Source organism: Suncus etruscus, chromosome 6 (assembly GCF_024139225.1).
Source record: "Suncus etruscus isolate mSunEtr1 chromosome 6, mSunEtr1.pri.cur, whole genome shotgun sequence".
Lineage (NCBI taxonomy): Eukaryota > Metazoa > Chordata > Mammalia > Eulipotyphla > Soricidae > Suncus > Suncus etruscus.
Genome location: NC_064853.1, coordinates 65,135,006 through 65,152,775, shown reverse-complemented (window position 1 = coordinate 65,152,775; position 17,770 = coordinate 65,135,006). Strand labels below are relative to the sequence as shown.

Here is a 17,770-nt window from a genome sequence, read left to right as displayed (position 1 = left end):
CTCATTTCCCAGATTCTTAACTCCTCCCCATCTCTAGGTGGGGTTCCCTTCCTCCCTTCCTCCCTTACCCCAGTGAGTTAGCACCCCTCCTGTGTTTGGGAAGGGGTGGTCTCCAGTCTCCCCAGTTCTCCCCATTTGAGGTGGGGCTTTCCCAGACAAACTTAGGAACAAGAAACCTGGGAGGCAGCGAGACCAGACAGAGCAGACACACCCAGGGATCTACCTTTCGATAGATTTCGAAAAGCCATGCTGAGACACAGACTTATTTCATTCATGGGTGAGGATTCAGGTCTCTTTGAGGGTCAGCCGAGGACCCCAGGATCCTACGCAGAGCCTGTGTGTCTGCTGCTGAGAATAAAGTGTGTGATGAGGGGGGAAAAAATCAAATCACAGCCACAGTGAGTGTGCCTTGAACAGTTACGACGCATGCAGGGCACTAGAAAAAGCCTGTGATTTTTTATCTCTTCTCATAAGACAGCTGCTCTTGGAAGTGAGATTTTTTTTTTTTACTCCAGAGGCTGGGGTAGGAGGGAGAAGCAGGCTGGTGATTGTGGACAGTTTGTGTATTTGAGGTTTTGCGGTTGCAGGGATTCAGAAGCCAGAGTTTTCCACAGGTTAGGTCTGTGCTTACCCACTGGACCACCTACCTGGCCCCTGTTGAAAGCTGTCCTTCCTCTGTTCACAGATAAGGAAGCTGAGACATGGAAAAGCCACACCCCATATTGGATAAACCCATGGGGTTGTAAAGAGAGGCAGAAGAAAGTTAGGTTAGGAAAATAATTAAGGTTAAGGTTAGGCTGCTTCTTCTTCTTCTTCTTCTTCTTCTTCTTCTTCTTCTTCTTCTTCTTCTTCTTCTTCTTCTTCTTCTTCTTCTTCTTCTTCTTCTTCTTCTTCTTCTTCTTCTTCTTCTTCTTCTTTTCTTCTCCTCCTTCTCCTTTTTCTTCTCCTTCTTTTCTCCTCCTCCTCCTTCTTCTTCCTTTTTTATTATTATTTTTTTTAGAGAAACCAATTATCTTTTTATTCCTCCTGGAGTCTGAAGAAGGTGATGATTTTTTTTTTTGTTTTGTTTTGTTTTGTGCCACACTTGAGGGCACTCAGGGGTTACTCCTGGGTCTGTGCTCAGAAATCGCTCCTGGAAGCTAAGGGGACCATATGGGATCTAAACGGGTCCATCCTGAGTCGGCAGCACGCAAGGCAAATGCTCTACCACTGTGCTATTTTTTTGTATTTTTTTTGGGTGATGATTTTTGATAGCAAGCAAAATACCTGAGGAGTCAGAGGAGGTTCCATAAACTGGTTGGTGAGGGACTGTAACCAAAGAAGTCATCTATGTGGGACCAAGAGAGCTCCCACTCCTGACCAGGGGCCCAGCAGAGCCATTTTACTCTTTCACTTTCCTCTTCAATCACAGGTTGGGGAAGCCTGGGAATGACTCCATGACTGAAGATACCTGCCTTGCATGCGAGAGGCAGCTATGGGTTTGACTCTCCCTAACAGGCATGCAGTGCAAGCTAAGCAGCACCACCAAAGTTGCCATCCACACTGCAGGAATCCCAAGAGCCAAATGTGTATTAGCAGGGGATCCCCAGTGAGCACAAGTGTGTTTGGTTCTGGTGACCTAGATTAAGGTCTCTGGTCATTACCCCCAGCAAAAGGGAAAGCAAGGGGATGGGTGTACGTACAGTTTTCAGTACGGGCCCTGTAAGAATACAAGAGTTCTGGTCTCTAGTGACATCCAAAGGCATCAGTCTGGTCACTGACCCCAGTGAGGTTAATGGCCTCAGCCCAGCCCTGGCAGACCCAGGCTGACTCAACTTCCTCTAAACAGAGCCACAGGGATGCTCCCGGGGTCATTCCTCTCATACTGAAGGAGAGGCTGAGAGTCAAATTACTCAGTACCTTGAACTTTAGACTTTTCTTGGGCAGATAACAGGAAACCTAGGAATTTCTCTGAAGATTTTTCAGGACAGAATTGGGGGTGAGGAGGCCCCAAAAGAGGACTGAGCAATAGGAGTGGGCAGGGAGCAGGAGGTGACTAGGTTGATGGTCAGAGTCCTGGTGGGAAGAAGCCAGAGTGGAAGTAAAAGATGAGATGATTCCTGGGTGCTGAGGATGAAGAGAGGCTGAGTCAGTGGCTAGTGAGAGGGAAGCCAGGAGGAGTGATTTTTATATACACAGAGTGCCTAAATAGCTGTTTCCTAGTTCTAGATTCCTAGGTCAGCCCAGGTCTGTAATCACTGTCCCCACAGCATTGCCAGGAGAAATTCCTGAGAATCACCGAGTTTGGCTAAAAAAAAAATTTTTTTTGTTTTCTTAATTTTTAAAATAAGCCTCCCCTACCTTAGTCTGCATTTAGGAGATGATAGCGCCCTCTGGCTCCCACTAAGGGGAGGTCATTTTGTCTGACGTAATCCTTATTTGCTATGATTTTGTCCCACCCACTTTCAGACTAAAAACCTTCCTAGTTGTGTTATTTTTCTGTAGTGCTAGAATTTGAATACAGGACCTCACATGTGCAAGACAAGTACTCTATTGCTGAATTCTTATCTCCATTACCAAGCCCTTCCATTGTAAATAACACTTGATAATTTATACCTTTCTACTTATCAAATGGGAAGCTGTCCTATGAATACATCTTTTAGTAAAGTTAATTAGGTCTTTAAAATGGCTTTGGTTGTATTTTGAATTTTTTGTTTGTTTGGTTTGGATTTTGGGTCATACCTGGTAGCGCTCAGGGGTTACTCCTGGTGGTGCTCAGGGAACTATATGAGGTGCTGGGGATTAAATCTGGTTGCTGCATGCTAAGCAAACGCCTTACCCACTGTATTATCATTCCAGTCCCTCATTTGTGAGTGTTTATTTTATTTTAGTCACTATTAACCTTAAAAGTTATTTATAATTAAAGTTCAGACACACAATATTTCAACACCAAATTTTGTCACTTATCTCCAACAATGCCCTACATTCCCATTTGCATCCCAACCTAGTCTGCTTCTATAAAGAGATTCCCCCCACCCCCCATTTTTTAGTTTTTACACTGTAGTGTATAGTATTGTTGCTGAGAAGGTTTCAATGCATACACTTTCCACCTTTCAGCATCTCCTCCTCCTGAGAGAGCTCTTCCTTCACCACAGTCATTCTTTCTTTCCTTTCCTTTTCCCCAGCTCCCTCAGGGGGGCATTTTTTCCCCCATGAATAGAGAACAAAGAACTCAGGTTCTTTGTTTCATGTCTTTGGGTATTTGTTATTCCATAATTACATTTCTTCCTATCCCACTTATGAGAGAAACTATTCTTTTTTAAAATTAATTATTTTACTTAAAGACTGTGTGTTGGGGCTGGTTAGGTGGCGTTAGAGGTAAGGAAGGACCCGCAGTTCGATCCCCTGGCATCCCATATGGTCCCCCCAAGCCAGGGGCAATTTCTGAGCGCTTAGCTAGGAGTAACCCCTGAGCATCAAACCGGTGTGGTCCGAAAAACCAAAAAAAAAAAAAAAAAAAAAAAAGACTGTGTGTTAATTACTTTATTTAAAGACCATGTATGATATAGTTGCTCATAATAATTGGTTACAAGGCCAATCCCACCACTATTGTAAAATTCCCTCCACCATTGTTCCTAGATTCCCACCCATTTCCAAGCCTACCTCTTTGGCTGGCACGGAAATAATATATTTTATATTGCTTGTTTATTAGTAAGTGGTAAGGATGTTATTTTAAAAAAAGTGCAATAATGGGGCCAGAGTGATGGTGCAGCTATAGGGCGTTTGCCTTGTAAGCAAACAGACCGCTGTTTGATCCCTCAGTGTCCAATATGGTCCCCAAGCCCAGGAGCGATTTCTGAGCACATAGCCAGGAGTAACCTCTGAACAAAAACCAAAAATAAATAAATTAATTAATTAAATAAAATAAAAAACCAAAAAAGGGGCCGGCACGGTGGTGCTAGAGATAAGGTGTCTGCCTTGCCAGCGCTAGCCTAGGATGGACCGAGGTTCGATCCCCTGGCATCCCATATAGTCCCCCAAGCCAGGAGTGACTTCTGAGCGTATAGCCAGGAGTAACCCCTGAGCGTCACTGGGTGTGGCCCAAAACCAAAAAAAAAATTAAAATAAAATAAAAATTAAAAAAAAGAACTGCAATAAGAAAATGTGTGAAAATCAATGTATCTCACACTGATGTCATTAAATCATTGTCAGAATGTTTGCTAAGTGATTTGTTGCCAGTTGGTTTTCTGTTATTTTTATTTCTGAACATTAGGTGATTTTAAGTCCATGTTGACATCTAAATTGGTGTGTTCTATTGGGATCACAGTACTGAAAAAATTTGGACTTATTCCCAGACTAAAAAATTATTGATCCAGGAATTCCAAGTTCTGTGGTGACAAGTGCGACTGCCAGGGCTTCTGGAAATACAAGAAGGGTGGGATGAAAGGAAGTTGCCCGCACCACTTCAAAAACATCCTGATGATGTCAGCCCAAATACCAGAATACCTGGAAATTTGGTTGGTTTGATGTCTCTGCATAGCTTAATGGTGAAGTGGTAAAGCAGGGCTATTGGCAAAATGGTGGCTGTGGGTGGTGGGTGCAGCTGCCATGATTTTGGCAGGGTGGGAACCTGACCTGCTCTCTCCTCCCAACATTGCTGTTTTCAGCACTGTGACCCATGTTTGTATGATTTTTCATGGCTTAGTTTACATCTCTTCTGTGCTTCTTTTTTTTTTTCCTTATTTTTTGGGTCACACCCAGCAGTGCTCAGGGGTTATTCCTGGCTCTGCACTCAGAAGTCACTCTTGGCAGGTTCAGGGGACCATATGGGATGCCGGCATTCGAAATGGGGTCTGTCCTGTATTGGCCGCATGCAAGGCAAATGCCTTACCTCTGTGCTATCACTCTGACCCCTGGTTTACATCTCTTCTGAGAATGGAGCTGGAATGGAGTTGAATAGAGTCTATGGAGCTGGCCAAATGCTAACATGATGACTACATTTGTGGGCATAGAAATAAATCATTCTGTGTCAATCTCTCTGTGTCTCTCTTTCCCTCTGAATAACTTCACTTAGCATGTACTATCCAGGTTTTTGAATGTAGCAGCAAATTGCATGAATTGATCTTTTCTTATGGCTGAGTAATATTCCATTGAGCATATCATGTGTAATATAGGTTCTTTATCCAGTCTTCTATTCTTGGAAACATGGGTAGATTTTAGATTCTGGCCATTGTAGATAATGCTACAAAAAATAAAGGGGTGGGGGCCAGAGAGATAGCATAGAGGTAGGGCATTTGCCTTGCATGCAGAAGGATGTTGGTTCGAATCCCGGCATCCCATATGGTCCCCCGAGCCTGCTATGAGTGATTTATGAGCATAGAACCAGAAGTAACCCCTGAGCACTGCTGGGCATGACTCAAAAACCAAATAAATAAATTAATTAATTAATAAGTGAAAAATGTCTTCTCCATTTTATTTTTGGGCACTTGGAGTATGTTCCTAGAAATATAGTTGGTGAGTCAAAAGGAAGCTACATTTTCTAATATTAAAAAATAAAATTAAAAATAAATTTTGGGGGCCCGGAGAGATAGCACAGCGGTGTTTGCCTTGCAAGCAGCCCGGTCCAGGACCAAAGGTGGTTGGTTCGAATCCCAGTGTCCCATATGGTCCCCTGTGCCTGCCAGGAGCAATTTCTGAGCAGACAGCCAGGAGTAGCCCCTGAGCAACGGCGGGTGTGGCCCAAAAACCAAAAAAAAAAAAAATTGGGGGGGGCACACTCAGGAGTTACTCCTGGCAATGAGCTCAGAAATCACTCCTGGCTTGGGAGACCAGCTGGTGTGCAGGGGGATCGAACCTCACCTCATTCTAGGTTAGCACGCGCTAGGCAAACACTCTACTGCTTGTGCCACTGCTCCGGCCCCTTTAAATTTATTTTTAATTTCTTTCAGGAACTGAAAAGAAACTCCATAATCAAGCTCTTGGCACCATGCCCTAACTGGCGTTTTGTGGAGTTCTTTACATACAGGAAGTCTTTGTGGATGGGTGTTGTCACAGGTAAGGCCTTGAACTGTAACTGGACCTACCTTAATAAAAATAAAATAAAATAGGGCCCGGAGAGATAACACAGCGGCGTTTGCCTTGCAAGCAGCCGATCCAGGACCAAAGGTGGTTGGTTCGAATCCCGGTGTCCCATATGGTCCCCCCTGCCTGCCAGAAGCTATTTCTGAGCAGACAGCCAGGAGTAACCCCTGAGCACCGCCGGGTGTGGCCCCCCCCCAAAAAAATAAAATAAAATAAAACTCTCATCCCTAGTGCTGTTGATCATCTCTGCATAATCTTATAGACTCTGCTGCAGCTTTCAACTTGGTTGTATATTTGTTTTCGTTTTTGTTGTTTTTTTGTTTTGTTTTGAGCCACACCCAGTGACATTCAGAGGTTTCTCCTGGTTATGTGCTCAGAAATTACTCCCGACTTGAGGGAACCATATGGGACGCTGGGGGAATCAAAGTGCTGTCTGTCCTAGGATAGTGCAAGCAAGGCAGACACCTTATCACTTGTGCCACCGATCCCATATTTGGTTTTGTTTTTTTGTTTTGTTTGGTTTTGTTTGGTTTTTGGGTCACACCCGGCAGTGCTCAGAGGTTACTCCTGGCTCTATGCCCAGAAATGCTCCTGGCAGGCTCAGGGACCATATGGGATGCCGGGATTCAAACCACTGTCCTTCTGCATGAAAGGCAAATGCCTTACCTCCATGCTATCTCTCTGGCCCCCATATTTTTTTATTTTAACATATTTTGTTTGGCCCATTCAGGGTAATGAATCTTTGGATTGTTACAATATGGGGACTCCTTGATATAAGAGGGGTTCAGATGGTCATGAGAAGCAAAAATGATGCCTTCCAGCTGTAGGGTGTCAGAAGCATGGACAGAAACCTCCATATTTTCTCAGCCAATCAGCAACTTGGTTCTGTTTCTTCCTCCCATCTCCCACCCTATCAAAGAGAAATAGAGAATTCCATTCTGTGTGAATAGAAAGAAAATTGTGAAGCTGGAATGACCTCTAGTGGGTTTGCTTCCATGAACTTTAGCCTGAGAGGGTATTTAGGAACCCCCACCATCTACTCACGAGCGTCTTTCATATCAGTTTTCCAAGTCAACCACTGGACTGGGTGGTGGGAATGACAACACCTCTGAGGTGCCAGGGAAGCTGAGGCAGCTCTGCTGAGGAACCCTGAGCACCATTCTTCTTCATCTCTATGATGTCACACTGGTCTCCTTCCATATGCTCTGAACTGGGCTTCTGAGGTTGCAGTGGTCATGAGATTCCTGGAACAAGCAGTGGGGGGGAGGGAGCCTGCTGGTTCTGAGCACCCCTGGGAGCCCATGAGGTTCAGCCATGCCACTTTTAAAGGAGCACTACCCCCCAACTCCTATACAGTGCTCCTGGGTCCTCCAGAGCCTGTTTGCTGCCTTCAATGTGGTGCTGCTGATCATTATCAGTGGCCTCTTCTTTGCATTTCCGTGAGTGTCCCCTGAGAGCTGGGACAAAGAGAGGGGTCCAGAAAGGGCAGAGGACCAGGACGGATGAGGCTCAGGGGGCCGTGGGGAGAAGCAGGTGATTGGTCATATGGGGTTACATTTGGCAGTGCCTCAATGGATTGGTCATCTGGTACTAGTTTGATAGTTTGAGGTCCTGCCTAGACCACAGTTGAGTCTTGTTTGGATCTCAGTTGCAGGTGGCTGGCGCAGAATGGTTACTGGATATTTCCCATCACCTCAGGCATTCTGTTCCTTCTCACCTTCATCAGTCTTCTTTTGCTTAACTTCTCGGACCCAGGCATCTTGCATCAAGGTGAAGTTGGGGGTCTTCTAGAAGCTTGAGGTGACACCCCCAGGTTTCCTGACTACAGGGGTGATTCCTAAAGGGCACCCTGGTTTCCTTTTTGGAACACCTTTATCATGTGGCCCTATGGGCTCATAACCTGCTTCTAATATGTAATTTCCCAAACCAAAGAGGGGGTGGAGGTGGTGCTTACATTTGCTGGGGGTTTAGGGGTTCTCAGCTCTTCCAAACCACTCTGTTCTGTTTCTCCTTCCCATCAAGCACACAGATACAAGTTTCCATCTCTAGCTCCCAGGCTTGACTTCCCCAGAACTCCTTGGGCCTGCTTGTGGAGATTTGGAAATGTTCATGCTCCCTTCCTCTGCCCCCTTTCCTGGAACAGCACTGATATAAAGACTGACTGCTGCTGCCTTCTCCCCTTCCTACACCAGGCTCAGACGAACAGGGGCCCACGATGATGCCCGTGGTGTGGGTGAACCAAAGGGCCTTCCGCTTGCAGTGGTGCCGGAAGTGCTGCTTCCACCGCCCACCACGGACTTTCCATTGCCCCTGGTGCAACATCTGTGTGGAGGTGAGTGCCCCACCCCCACTTGTCCCCTGTCTCCCTACTGGAGACTAGAGCCAGCATTGGGTGGGAAACTACTTCAAAAATGATAAGCACAGCCCGGAGAGGAGCTCCCAGCCTCACACTGGTCAGTACAGGCATACGGACAACTCATGTTCCTTCGGTAGCAGGTCAGGAACCCCTTTCCTATCCCTGGGCTCACTGACACTAGGATGACAAGCCAGTTGCAGGTGGAGAATAGGCCTGCCCTTTTCTACAGGTTCCAGTGAGAGGGTCTTTCCAAAAAAAAAAAGGGGGGGGGGCTTTGCTTACCTGCCTTTTTCTTTTCTTTTCTTTTCTTTTCTCTTTTTTTTTGTTTTTTGTTTTTTGTTTTTTGGGCCACACCTGGCGGTGATCAGGGGTTACTCCTGGCTGTCTGCTCAGAAATAGCTCCTGGCAGGCACGGGGACCATATGGGATGCCGGGATTCGAACCAACCACCTTAGGTCCTGGATCGGCTGCTTTAAGGCAATGGCCGCTGTGCTATCTCTCTGGCCCCTTACCTGCCTTTTTCGTATCTATTGCTTGCAAAGTTCTCAAATGTGCTGTCCTATCTGTTCCTTACAACTGGATATAGGCAAGGATGTCATCACTGTCCTCATCAGAGGATGAGAGAATAGAGGACCAGAGACATTCTATGCGTTTCCCAAAATGACACCAGAATATATGCCACAGCTGTCCAGGGTAGTTCTTGTCTCTAAAGATCTTGTGAATCAATTCCTAACTAGGCTCTAACCACAGTAATCCCAATCTTGATCTCTTTGGGGCTCAATTTCTCGGATGACACCAGGATTGGTGCCTGGGGCCAGTAGCCAGTGGCTGGAAAGGAGAAAGCTAGGTAGTGCCCAGTGTGCTGCTGCTGCTGCTAGTATGGCGCAAAGATTCTGCCTCAGATTTGGGGCCAGTGGAGTCAGGGATGGTGTCCTGGAGGCTCACCCCCTTTCGCTCTTTGTAGGACTTTGACCATCACTGCAAATGGGTCAATAACTGTGTTGGGCATCGCAACTTCCGCTTCTTCATGCTGCTCCTCGTGTCTCTGTGCCTGTACTCGGGCGTCGTGCTGGCCGCCAGCCTGATCTTCCTCGTGCGTGTGGCCCCCCTGCCCTTCTCCATTGACAAAGCCATTGCGTATCCTCGAGGCCCAGGAGAGGCCAGAAAGGACCCAAAATGGAGCCAGAGAGGCAGGAACGGGGGTGGGGTGGGGTATGAGCTAGCAGGGAAGTCTTAGGCAGACCAATCCGGGATGAAGGGAGGGTGGCTGGGGTCCACAGAAGGATCCACCAAGAGTGGAGAAATTCAAGTGGCCTGAAAGCAGGCGATGCAGGGCTTTGGTCTGCAGGATGGGGAGAGATTTACGCACCCACAGGGATCCAGGAGCAGTGTGGGTGGGCCCGTGTCTATGGTGGGCAAAGTTGTCTCAAATCATCCTGAGCAGGAACACAGCATCCTCGTGACTATCCCAGCTGCTGGCTGCCTGGTGCCAGTGTCCCTGCTGCTGCTACTACAGATCAAGTCCGTGAGTGCAGGAGAGCGCTCTTATGAGGGCAAGGTAAGTGGGGCCAGGTGCTGTGCCAGCCAGCTATTAGTGTCCTTGCACTTGTCAGGACTTCAGCGTTTTCCTCTCTTTCTACACCACCCTGGCTCCCGATGACCTGGCCACTCTCTTCAGGGAGGACTCAGTAGCCCTTTCAGACTATATTCTGTCCAAAATCTTGCCTCCTCCTGGAATTCAGTGGTCACTTCCTACCCTCTCCACAGTGCAGCATATCAAACAAGGACTTAAGGTGTGCAGGAAAGCATGTTATTTGAGCGTGTGTTGTTTGAGCGATGAGCATAAAGGTGAGTTGGAAAGGAACCCGAGTTGAGTAGAACAGGAGCCTGAAATAGAATAATGGTAGCTTGAGTCTCATGAGAACAAATCTTAAAATCATATAGTAAACTCAGAGCTGAGTCAAGTAAAGACCACTAAGAAGGGGGTGCCTCTAAGGGTTTTTACACAGATAGAAGACAGAGGGAGAGCAATCTGGGTGTGCAAAAAGACCAGGGATTCCTGAAAGTCTTCTTGGAATGTTGATGGGATGGTTAGTATACTTGGAGCAGGAGATAGTGTGGAAGGTCAAGCAGAATTGACCAGATTTTAAAGGTTGAGAAAGTCAGATGAGAATTCGGTGTAGTTGAAATCTTGAAGCAATGAGACTTAATTTTTTTAATTTATTTAATTTACTAATTGATTGATTTCTGGTTTGGGAGCCACACCGAGTGATGAGAAGGGGTTACTCCTGACTCTGTACTCAGAAATTGCCCCATGGCAGTCTGGGGGACCATATGGGTTGCCGGGAATCAAACCATGTCCCTCCAGGGTCAGCCTTATGCTAGACAAATGCCCTATCACTGTGCTATCTCACCGTATCCCCACCAATTTTTTTGTTTGTTTTTGGGCCACACCCAGTGACACTCGGGTTACTCCTGACTATGCGCTCAAAAATCGCTCCTGGCTTGGGGGACCATATGGGACGCTGGAGGATCGAACCATAGTCTGTCCTAAGTCAACTGTGTGCAAGGCAAACGCCTTCCCACTGCGCCACCACTCCGACTCCCCCCACCCATTTTTTAAAAATAAAAATAAAATTTACCTCATACTGAAGAAATAGAACATCTCTACTAATGGGTTTTCTCCTCTATCTTTCCTCCCAAATCCTTTCAGTTTTCATTCTTGGATACAGAGCTAGGAATAGTTTCTGCTGGGTGTGGCCCCCAAATAAAACAGAAGATTCAGCTTCTCTTTAGGTCAGTACTATGAGTTTCTAAATCAGAAAATAATGAAATTTAGATCAGTTCTGTTTCCATCCCACACCAAGTCCCCTTCTGACTATTTGTAGTCTGTTTCCTTGGCTATCTTCAGCCTCCTGAAAACCATAATGTTTTATGTTTTTCCATTTTTGGAGGTTCATATCATTGGAACTCCAGCCTTTGAAATTTGGCTTCTTTCACTTGGCAGAATACATTCAATATGCCTCCAGATGTATCTCATATCAATAGTTTGTGCCTTTTATAAAACTGTTTAGTATTCCTCTATATGGATGTACCCCATTTTTTCACTTGTCAAAAATTAAATAATATTTGGCTTGTCAATTTTGAACACTTATAAAGGTACTATCATAAACATTGGTGTATAGGCATATGAACATGTTTCCATTTATTTTTTGGTTAAATACTGGGTTTTATAGTAATTGAATACATATAACTTTATTAAAAAGAGTAACAAGATGGGCCGGGAAGGTGGCGCTAGAGGTAAGGTCTCTACCTTGCAAGCGCTAGCGTAGGACGGACCACGGTTTGATCCCCCGGCGTCCCATATGGTCCCCCCAAGCCAGGGGCGATTTCTGAGCGCATAGCCAGGAGTAACCCCTGAGCATCAAACGGGTGTGGCCCAAAAAAACAAAAAAACAAACAAAAAAAAAGAGTAACAAGGGCCATGAATTAAGAACACTTGCATTATGTGTGTGAAGCCTGAACTGATCTCTGGCACAAAAAAAAATTGAAAACTGCTAAATTGTCTTTTTTGAGGGGGCCACACCCGGTGACACTCAGGGGTTACTCCTGGCTATATGCCTAGAAATTTCCCCTGGCTTGGGGGACCATATGGTATGCTGGGGGACCATACTGCGGTCTGTCTTAGGTTAATGCGTGCAAGGCAAATGTCCTACAGCCTGCGCTACCACTCCAGCCCCCAAAATTGTCTTTTTTTTTTTTTTTTTTTGGATTTTGGGTCACACCCAGTAGGGGTCAGGGGTTACTCCTGGCTCTATACTCAGAAATCGCTCCTGGCAAGCTCGGGGCCATATGGGATGCCGGGATTCGAACCACTGTCCTTCTGCATGCAAGGCAAACACCTTACCTCCATGCTATCTCTCCAGCCCCCTAAATTGTCTTTTTTAAATATTTGTCCATTTTGCATTCTCACAAGCAATGTATCAGAATTCCAACTTCTGGGGCCAGAGAGATAGCATGGAGATAAGGCGTTTGCCTTTTATGCAGAAGGTTCAAATTCAGCATCCCATATTTTCCCCCGAGTCTGCCAGGAGTGGTTTCTTAGTGTAGATCCAGGAGTAACCCCTGAGCGCTGTTGGGTGTGACCCATAAACAAACAAAAAATTCTAACTCTCTCTGTTCTTACCAAAGTTGGTTTTGTTAGGTTTTTTTATTTAGTATTTAAAAACATTTTTATTTTCTACAGCCACCCTCCCCCCAAATGTACTTTGCTTAGTTTTGCTGACGGGTTTATACCTGGAGATGCTCAGGGGACCATGCAGTGCTGGGTATAGAACTCAGGACCTGGCAGAAGCCAGGAATATGTATCATTCTTTTGTTTTGTTTTTGGGCAACACACTGCAGTGCTCAGGGCTTACTCCTTGTTCTGGGACTATAGATGGTGCCAGAGATCAAGCCAGGGTCAGTTTGTATGCAGGGCAAGTGCCTTAACTTCTTCTACTTCCTTTCAGGTCCTATTTTGTTTTCTCTCTTTTAGACTACATAACAGATGTGTACTGATATTCTTTGTGATTTTAATTTGCATTTTCCTAGTGGCTAGGAAATATTGAGCATCATTTTTAATTGTCATTTGCCATCATTAATGAAATAATTTGTTCTGGTCTTCTATTTAAAACTGGTGCTAATTGTTAATGAGTGTAAGTTTATTAGCAAAAATAACCTTTTATAGGCCTGTCACCTAATTTGTTTTGTTTTGTTCTAAGATTAAACCCTTTAATACTTTCACCTTATGTTTTTAGATTTTTTTTTCTGGGTGAGTCTCAAGAAGTACATAGGAGATATGGGAACCCTTCCAGAAACTCCAGGAAAACTGGACCATCAGTTCAGTATAAGGCTTGCCTTATATGATGCTGTTCTGATCATTCAATGCCAGGGATACTTGGCGTGGCTGCAAGCCTGGGAGATCTGGTAGTACTGGAAATCTGTTTGGCATGTGCCCTAATTGCTGTACTTATGTTTTTGTTTATTTTTAATTAGTTTTTAATATTTGGACCAGACCAGCAACCCTCCCAGAAGAATGTTAAGAACAGCCTGGGCTGGAGCGATAGCACAGTGGATAGGGTGTTTTCCTTGCATGCTGCCGATGGGGTTCAATCTCCATCATTTCCAATTTTAGTATATGTGCTGCCGAAGCGAGCACTCAATCTCCATCATTTCATATGATTCCCAGAGCTTGCCAGAAGTGATTTCTAAGTGCAGAGTCAGGAGTAAATCCTGAGCACCACTGGGTGTAATCCAACAACAACCCTCCCCCAACAAAACAAACAAACAAACAAAAACCAGTCTTATTTGAGATGCTCCAGCCTTTATTTCCAGGGCAATCCCTGAAATATTGTAAAGACCCCTAATAGCTAATTAAAAGCAGGATGAACTAAAAACCTCTAAGAATGGGTCATGCTTTGGGAAAGAGAGGAATAGACTGCCTTGATTTGTGGGTTGGGGCATGGCATGATCAAGGAGACAGCTGAGGGAGCAGGCTGCTGGGGTGAGAAGAATTTTTGGGTCTTACAGACAGGGGAGGTTTGAGGCCAGATGGGAGCAGGAGGAACTGTGATGAAGTGGGTACTCTGGGAACTGAGGCTTCTGCTCAGGTCTCAGGAGTGTGCAAAAGAAAACAAGGTGCTGGGGCCGGGTGGTGGCGCTAAAGGTAAGGTGCCTGCCTTGCCTGCGCTAGCCTTGGATGGACCGCGGTTCGATCCCCCGGTGTCCCATATGGTCCCCCAAGCCAGGAGCAACTTCTGAGCACATAGCCAGGAGTAACCCCTGAGCGTTACCGGGTGTGGCCCAAAAACCAAAAAAAAAAAAAAAAAAGGAAAGAAAACAAGGTGCTGGGGGCCGGAGAGATAGCACAGCAGTAGGGCATTTGCCTTGCATGCATACTGATGGTGATTCGAATCCCAGCATCCCATATGGTCCCCCGAGCCTGCCAGGAGCGATTTCTGAGCACAGAGCCAGGAGTAACTCCTGAGCGCCTCCGGTGTGACCCAAAAACAAAACAAAACAAAAAAGAAAACAGGGTGCTGTGTGTTCTATCTCTTCCTATGATTCTACCCATCCAGGATTATTCCTTTAACCCTGGGGTAACCAACATTTCCCTCTGCATCCTGGACAACTATAAGTTCAATTGTGTGTCACTGAACATGATGATTACCAAACTGAGCAAATTCTTAGCCACCATATTCTGATTGTGGTAGGCCAATCTTCCTTCACTATTTCAGTTCAGGGAACAGGGCTGCTTTGGGGCAGCAATGGGGCATCCTTGAGCTTGGCCTTTCCCCTAAGGCACCTGTCCCTCAGTATTGATGTTCTGGTCCTTGCATGAGGGACTCAGACTTCTGAATGGGACTGAGGCACTATTGGGTCATTTTGAGTCATGACATATGTCTTCTAGCTTTTGACATCCTATGGATGTTGCTCAAGAAAGGGGGAGCCCACTGAAGTTACATGGTGTTGAGAGTCCAGGAAGAACTAGAGATCTTAGAGCCATGGGATTTTCGGAGAGGAATTTGTGTGTGTGTGTGTGTGTGTGTGTGTGTGTGTGTGTGTGTAGAGAGAGAGAGAGAGAGACAGAGAGACAGAGACAGAGACAGAGACAGAGACAGAGAGAATGGGAGCTAAGTGCCCAGGGAGATACAAATGTTTGAGGGAGGCTCTCTGAGCAGGCTAGTGTCTCATGTGGGGGGCATCTGGGGAACGACTGGCCTCACCTGTTTCTCTGCCCTTGGACTTGCTGTGGCACTGGACTGGGTGGAACTGGCCATCCTTCACCTTTGACGCTGAATCCCCTTCAACCCCACCCAGTGCAGGTATATTCAAGGATACAACCCCTTCGACCATGGCTGTGTCAAAAACTGGTATTTGGTCATTTGTGCACCACTAGGAACCAAGTGAGTTGGCAACCCCAAGGCCCAAGCACTGATGCCCTGGGGAACTGGTGGAGTCGGGGCACACTGTCTTCTCCTCTGATTCCTTATATCTACCTTAGCTCTCCCATTCCCCACTTCTGTTGCTCTGGGATTTTCTCTAGGGTAGGCGAGAACCTTTAGAGCACCTTGACCTTTGGCCTTTTGGTTTTTGCCTTAAGAAATGAGTCAAGAGGCACTGCAACCTGGAGGAGCCTGGAACCCATTTTCTATAGGGTTGGACCTGGGCTGGATGCTCCCCAAGCCATGACACAGGGGAATCTAGACTGGGAAAAGGGCCAGATCTGACCCCTATGTCTGGCTTACTGCTTTTCTAGGTACATGGCTGAGGCTGTCTGGCTGCAGAGAGTTGTGGGACCCACCTGGGTGCCCAGGCAGCACCCACACTTCCCTTCATGCCCCTTAGCACGCAGTCCCCTTGCATCACCTGGAACAGACCCCCAGCCTCAGTCTTTGGGTCTCCACAAACCAAGAAAAGGGCCCCCAGGGAGTGGTGAGGCTTCTGTCCTCCCAGAGGTAAGAAATGCTGGGTGTGTATTTGTGTGTAAATTGTGTGTGTGTGTAAATGTGTGTATGGGTTTTGTGTGAATATGTAGATATATATATATATATATTTGAATGTATGGAGTGTGTGAATGTGTGTATCTACGTGTGTCATTGTCTTGGATGTGTGATGTGTGTATGCACATCCACAAATGTGGGGGATTGGGGGAAAACGCCCATCATGTTTGGCCAGCTGGAGCTCTTAGAGCTTCAGGGAGGGTCCCTTCGGTCCCTGGGGGAGTTGGAAGGGGAGTTAAAGGCTTCCCAAGTGCACTAGGGACCCTGAAGCCGAAGGAAGACCTCTTGTCTATTGGTCTTGGGTCAGTTACTTGCCTTTCCCTGCCCCAGTCTCTTCAGATGTGAGACTGAAGACCATTCCCCCGTCTACTTATTAAGGTGGTTCTTAGTTAAAAACCCTTTTCCACTCTGAGGCCAATCTAGGAAGTAACTGGAGCTTCAGGAATGAAGAGGGGCCTGGCACTCACCAACTCTCTTTTCTGTGGAGCAGAGGGTGGCAACTGCTAGGGAAGGCTGTGTGGGACAGTCTCTAACCTTTCTGTTCTGTTTAGCTTCCTGCCAGCCTGGCCCTCCCTTTGCTTAGAGAGGACCCCTGATGAGTCCCGGTCAGCTTTTTGCACCTTCCAACAGGCAAGCCTAGGAACCCCCGGCCCCAAACTGAGCTTCCGAAGGTCTGGTGTGGAGGCTTCCAAGAGCACCTGCATCTTAGCCCATTAAATAAATGCCTTTACTGCCTCTTGTCGGTCCTGATGGGAAGAGGGTGGAGTGGGGTGGGGTGGGGTGGGATGGAGTGGGGTGTCGAGCAGGCTCAGAACTGGTCTGCTTTGACCTGGTCACATGCAGCTTTCACCGCCTGCCTACCTGCACTTTGTGCAGATTCTGGGCTCTGGGGCCTGGACTCACCCCTGCTAGCTTAGCTGTCTCGAACCCAATGCTGCCATAAGTAAGTGTGTCTGATCTTGGGAGCCCGGCAGCACCTGTGCGTTCAAACTCTGTTGAGCACCGAAATCAGGTGTGCAAGTACCACCACGATGAGGAGCAAAGCTAGAAGCTGGGGGTTGGGGTGGGGTGCGGGGAGGAAGAAGACAGCAGGAGCCGCCTGCAGCTGGCTGTGCAAATGGCAAGGACAAAAGCCTCTTCCAGCAGTTCCCCTACCTGCCGGCAGGGGCCGCTGCCGCCCGAGAACCGAGAACCCCACCCATCGAGGTGCTTTTGGGGCTCCTGACCCTCAGCCTGTGAGTGTGTTCTGCGACCACATTTTGGGGACGACATTATCTCGTCACGGGCTAACCCGATTATGTGCTTCTGCCGGCTCCCACATCCTCGCTGGGGAGTCAGGGATTGATTCTATAAGTCCTGGGCGTGGACATGCCGGATGAATGGGGGAGGCACACACACCCAGCTGTACCTCCAGGGGGCAGTATGAGATTTGGGGATTAGGAGTTTGCTGGGCTCCCTGATCACCCAGTGTATCCCTTTTCCCAAGGGATTTTAATCTAGAGCCCAGGCTTGATCCTACTTGCCTGTGGCCCAAGGCTGACCATCACCCCTGTTTCTTGCCATCCTTGTGTCTAGATGAGATGGGAGTGATGAAGGGGAGATCAGTCAGGCCCATACAAACCCCTGGGGTCTTGAAGAGGTATATGGGCATGTAGTTCTGTACTGGCCTTTTCTTGTGGGTGGGTGTCAAGGCCAGAGGGCTGCTGTCCTAAGCAGGACTTGGCTCTGGTCTGTGCTCCATTGAGTTGCCCCAGGCTCTCCTACTCATATCCTGCCATCCAGTCTGCCTCAGGTCCTTCCTTATCCGGAT

The 17,770-nt window shown here is 47.0% G+C and overlaps 1 protein-coding gene across 1 annotated transcript; it reads left to right on the top strand.

Annotated features, from left to right (window-relative positions):
- The first annotated feature begins 1,668 nt into the window (after nucleotides 1-1,668).
- ZDHHC19 (zinc finger DHHC-type palmitoyltransferase 19) lies at nucleotides 1,669-16,695 on the top strand. The gene is made up of 9 exons (XM_049775580.1): nucleotides 1,669-1,770; nucleotides 6,005-6,033; nucleotides 7,709-7,830; nucleotides 8,253-8,392; nucleotides 9,381-9,553; nucleotides 9,869-9,974; nucleotides 15,278-15,363; nucleotides 15,717-15,915; nucleotides 16,512-16,695. The coding sequence occupies exons 1-9, from the start codon at nucleotides 1,669-1,671 to the stop codon at nucleotides 16,554-16,556; spliced, it is 1,002 nt and encodes a 333-aa protein (XP_049631537.1). The 3' UTR covers nucleotides 16,557-16,695.
- Nucleotides 16,696-17,770: the final 1,075 nt, after the last annotated feature.

Excerpts from the sequence above, each read along its gene's own strand:
- ZDHHC19 (XM_049775580.1), top strand. The coding sequence starts at position 1,669 with ATGGGTGTACGTACAGTTTTCAGTACGGGCCCTGTAAGAATACAAGAG. Across the intron at positions 8,393-9,380 it reads GGTGCAACATCTGTGTGGAG|GACTTTGACCATCACTGCAA; the intron begins GTGAGTGCCCCA and ends CGCTCTTTGTAG. Across the intron at positions 9,975-15,277 it reads AGCGCTCTTATGAGGGCAAG|TGCAGGTATATTCAAGGATA; the intron begins GTAAGTGGGGCC and ends AACCCCACCCAG.